The 5151-nt window shown below is 34.9% G+C and overlaps 1 protein-coding gene across 1 annotated transcript; it reads left to right on the plus strand.

Annotated features, from left to right (window-relative positions):
• Nucleotides 7-1440, plus strand: LOC107628437 (AT-hook motif nuclear-localized protein 23). Its single transcript, XM_016331110.2, has one exon. The coding sequence runs from the start codon at nucleotides 174-176 to the stop codon at nucleotides 1056-1058; it is 885 nt and encodes a 294-aa protein (XP_016186596.1). The 5' UTR covers nucleotides 7-173; the 3' UTR covers nucleotides 1059-1440.

Below are 5151 nucleotides of genomic sequence, written 5' to 3' on the forward strand. Positions count from 1 at the left end.
ACTATATAGTATATTTTTATGAACAGTATGTATGACTATATAAAATAAAAATCATTACCCTTGTTTTCTGTTTCCTACTCTTTTTAACAATATTATCTATCTATATTTTTCTTTCCATTTTTTTCATAATATATATTTCTCTTTCTCTCTCTTTCTTTCTTTTGCTTTGATATATGTCGATGGCTGGTTTGGATTTAGGAACAGCATCACGCTTCGTTCAAAATCTTCACAGACCAGACTTACACCTTCAGCAACAACACCATTACCAAGATTCCCAAGAACAACAACAACACACACCAGATCGTGCACCTGCACCTCAGTTCTCCGGCGAAGAAGATGATACCAGCCAAGGTGGCGGAAGCGGAAGCGGCGGTGGAGGCGGTTTCGAGCTCGGCTCCAGCTCTGGAGGCCGGCGCCCCCGGGGCCGTCCCCCAGGCTCGAAGAACAAGCCGAAACCGCCAGTCATCATCACAAGAGAGAGTGCCAACACGCTAAGAGCTCACATCCTCGAAGTTGCGAGCGGCTCCGACGTCTTCGACAGCGTCGCTACCTACGCACGGCGGCGCCAGCGCGGGATCTGCATCTTGAGCGGCAGCGGAACCGTCACCAATGTTACTATCCGGCAGCCAGCTGCGGCAGGCTCCGTTGTCACGCTCCAGGGAAGGTTCGAGATCCTGTCGCTCTCCGGCTCCTTCCTCCCGCCGCCTGCTCCGCCCGGTGCCACCAGCCTCAGCATCTACCTCGCTGGCGGCCAGGGACAGGTAGTCGGAGGAAACGTCGTCGGAGAGCTGATCGCTGCGGGGCCAGTGATCGTCATCGCCTCGTCGTTCACGAACGTGGCGTACGAGCGGCTGCCGTTGGACGAGGAGGAGCAGCTCCAGATTCAGCCGCCCGGAAGTGCGGCGGCTGGAAGTCAGGGCTCCGCCGGCGTCGGAAACAACGCTTTTCCAGATCCTTCTTCGGGTTTGCCGTTCTTCAATTTGCCGCTTGGTATGCAGAATAATAATGTTCAATTGCCTGTTGACGGTTACTCTTCAGGTCCACGCCCTCCGTTTTAAGGGCACGGTGTCCTTCTTAAGGGCCTCTGCCCTTATTTCTTTGATATGTTGATAAAGCTATTGAGAAGTGAACGATGTGAAAGTGAAAGAGGTCTCAACTCAATTAGTAAGGTGCGATTTGCAAATTTTATGGATTATTACTATGCTGCTGCTGCTTCTTCTTCTTGTTCATGATGAATATTGTAGTGAGTAGTTTCAGTGTTGTACTTTAATTAATTTCTTCTTCTACCTAATTAGTGAGTTTCTCATTGGATTTTTTTGGTATTTGGAACTTGACTTACTTTAATTAATGAACTTCGTTATCCATTATTCTGTTATTCCTACATGTAGTTCTAACTTCTAACACGGCTCTAGCTAGTAGCCTAGTACTCCTATAATTATCTCTTTTTTTTTTGTTGGTTATTTTTCTTTTGTGATATTTGAGGGTTAAGCTTTATAGTAATGGCTTTGAACTACACTCATAACAGTTGTTGCACTACTAGAACTACATGTTTCTACGATAGGAGCTTCCTGTTGTTAGAGAAACATGAAGCGTTAATTAACTCGTCATTTATGTTAGAGCTTTTTAATTTGTTTCCCTAGCTACTTGCCCTAAATCTATTGAAACCACACATATTACTAGGATCGTAATGGAAACCCTTAATATTAGTTTTCAAATAATCTAACTTGTTTAATTTTAAAAGTTTTACAGATAGGTATTCAAGTAGTTGCAAACTTGCAATTAAGTCTTTGTGTTAGGTAGTCATGTATATACGAATGTGTGTGCAAATAATACAAATTCTTATATGCATCTTTCGGTTAAATACACTAGCTAGCGACTTTTAGGAAACAAAGGTGACCCTTCAAGATAGAAATAATAAGTTTAAGCAACGGTAATAGCGGATTTAGCATGTTGTAAGATTATTATTATTATTATTATTTTTTACTTCCATATACCTTGTCGTATGTTTTGCTTTCTTACTGTTTATGGAAGTCAAGATTGGTTTCCTTTTATTTCTTCAGCGCTAGCTAGCTTGAAATTTTTAGTACCTTATTATAATTTATATTTTCTAAACATTACTTTTGAATATTTCTATACATTACTGCTTAAGATTGGACTCAGTATCCGTGAGGAGTTTAATTATTAAAGTGAATTAGTGTATATATGCAGCGTACAATAATATATAGTACGTGACTGATGAACATATATAATAAACTATTTGCCTAATTAACCATGATTAAATCTTTTTGCATGCATCAATTGTTTGAAAGGTTTTAATAATTAAATGGCTATACATTGTATATGAGTGGCCAAGAAAGAAAATAGGAAGTGACTGATGAACATGCATGAGGGGATATATATGGTAGTCCAGCCACATGTAGCAAAACTAACTACATGCACCCTCTAATTGGTTAATTTATTTACCTAACTATGATTAAATATTTATATATTTTATGCATTGGTTTGAATTAATTAATTGATTACATGGGTGAATATTGGGCAATATAATTATATTTTAATTTAACTTATTGGAACTGATTATTAAAAACTGAGCATTGCTCAGGCCAGGATTGTAATGGCGGTGGTCATAATTATTCCAACTCAGATAGGACCTCATTTTGGGTACCTTGTAGGGTTAATGAGACGCGTGAGTTATTAATATTTATTTGTGTAAGGTTCAATTATATGTAGCTTAGGTTTTCGGGCGCAGCAAGCTTTTAAATATACATTGTATGTAAACATATAGTAATGTAATGTCATGCTTCCTTTTAATTATTTTCCACTTACTATGTTTAGAAGCAAAGTGACATGCATTTTACGGTGCATATTATAAATTATCTTTTCTAAAATTTTAAATTGTTAGATAAAAATACTTGTAGAGGAATAAAAATTTGATATTATGTCATGCATCATTTTTCTCAAAAATTAAACTATATATATATATATATGTTAATTTTTAAATTTTTTTATATATTTAAATGTTATCTTTGAAACACTCGATTATCGGTAAAACTCTTGATCAGAAACAAGTTGTAATTGCAATTTATTAATTACAATCGATCTGATCCTCTAGGAACTGCACTATCTAGATTCTATAATATAAGCAACTTTTGTTTCACTTAAGGATATATTCTTCAACTGGTTCACCATAATTAAATCTTTTCCAGCTTTGATGACAATATATGATCACAGTATGTTTTGCTTGAATTTTGCTCAATGAAAACAAATAAAAACTAATTAAATTTGTATCACGATCTCAATTCAAAAATCATATACAAATCTTAGCGAGCAAAATATATCATATGAGAATCATGAGTAATGGATAAAATTTGTATTAAAATATGTAAAAATATAACAAGTATTTGAATAGTAACAGCGGAAAGATAACTTTATATATAGTAAATGTAAACGATAGAATAATAAAGATGACAAGAAATAAAATGCATAAAAGGAAGGACAAAAATGAAAGTGCATAAAATGGATGAAAACAAAAATTAAAACTTCACTTTTAAATACTCACATGAACTAACAACTTAGTTTTTCGTGTGTCAATGTGAGTGAAAATTAACAGAGTATGTGTGTTTTGTGACACAATGAAAGCGTACTCTGACTCTAGATTCTTTATCATATTTATAGACAGAATTTCCTATAAAAGGACTAGACTTGGACTTTAAGTTTCTATTGCACGTCCTCCAAATGGCCTTATATGTTTTTAATGTGCGTTGAAGTGTCTAGGTACCAAACATATCAAGCCCAAGTCTAGAAAGTATAGTAAAAGCATTTGATGCTTAGTGGTACACTTGGGAATATCCTGATTAAGTAGTAATGTTTTGATGAACATCTCATTATATCTATTATCATTATCCTTTCAATTAACCTATTCCATTTTAGGATCTCTTATATTAATCCTCTTTGACCATCCTTTATCTCTATTGGCTAACAATGGAACAATTTATCCCATCTATATCAACTTTTTCGTGTTCAGTACACACCAATATCCAATTCTAAAACCATGCTGGTATAAATGATTAGCCATATCAGCAGCACTTAAATACTTGGTGAGGCAACACTTCACAAAAATTTAGGAAGACCTTTTGATCCACATGATTTGGTTTGAACACATACGCAACAAAACATTTGACACTATAAAAATGCTCAGATTTTCTCTTCTGTTGATCATGCATCATATTATATATTCATAAATGATGAGTTGAAATTATGGTGCCACAAAGTGAAAATAACCTAGTCATTAATGACATAATTTAAAATTTTTTTTATGTAATTTGGTAAAATTTTGCCTAAAGTTAGAGTCCTCCACCAAATAATATTTTACTTTTTACGAAGTAAACAATTTCAATTAGACATATAATTTTAACTGTTATATTGTCCATCCTCTTATATTATTCTACAATTTTCAAAAATCAAACATTGAAGAAAAAGTCTCTACTTCTCTGTCTCCAATATCTGTCTTACAAATCTATCCTAGTGAATTGAGTCTAATACAAGATTAGAAATTTAAACACTTTAATATGATTATAGAAAATCAAGCTCAATTCGAAGCAACACAGTGCAAAATGCACGCTTAAAGTTCTCCTCCAAAAGAAACTTGATTGAACAAAGAGAAACCACCAAAATTCTAAAGTATTTGGCCTATTTAACAATAGAATAATTCTCCACATATAAGCGTTTTTTTATACAAGTCTTTACAAGTCATTTATATTAACGCACTTCGAACCGTACTGCACATTTTTACTGCACCTTCTTCTTCTTCATGTTGCACGTTCTTCTTCCTCTTCCTCTTCTTCTTCTTCTTTTCTTTCGTTTCTTGCCTTCTCTTTCTCCTTCTTCATTTACGTGCTTTTCTCTCTGGTTTCTTTCTTTGTTATTCTTGATTTCCATTGTTTTTTGACATCAAGCTCTGAAATCGTTTTTGAAGAAGAAGCAGCAGCAGAAGATGAGGAGGAGAAAGAGAAAGAGTTCTGAATTATGCATAAGGTGTACTTCAACAAATTTTGAGTGTATTTCTTAAATTCTTTAGGTGTAGTTTTGTAATCCTTTGGGTGTATTTCTGTAATCCTTTGGGTGTATTTCTATAATCGTTTGGGTGAATTC

The sequence above is a fragment of the Arachis ipaensis genome, chromosome B01 (genome assembly GCF_000816755.2).
Source record: "Arachis ipaensis cultivar K30076 chromosome B01, Araip1.1, whole genome shotgun sequence".
Taxonomy (NCBI): domain Eukaryota; kingdom Viridiplantae; phylum Streptophyta; class Magnoliopsida; order Fabales; family Fabaceae; genus Arachis; species Arachis ipaensis.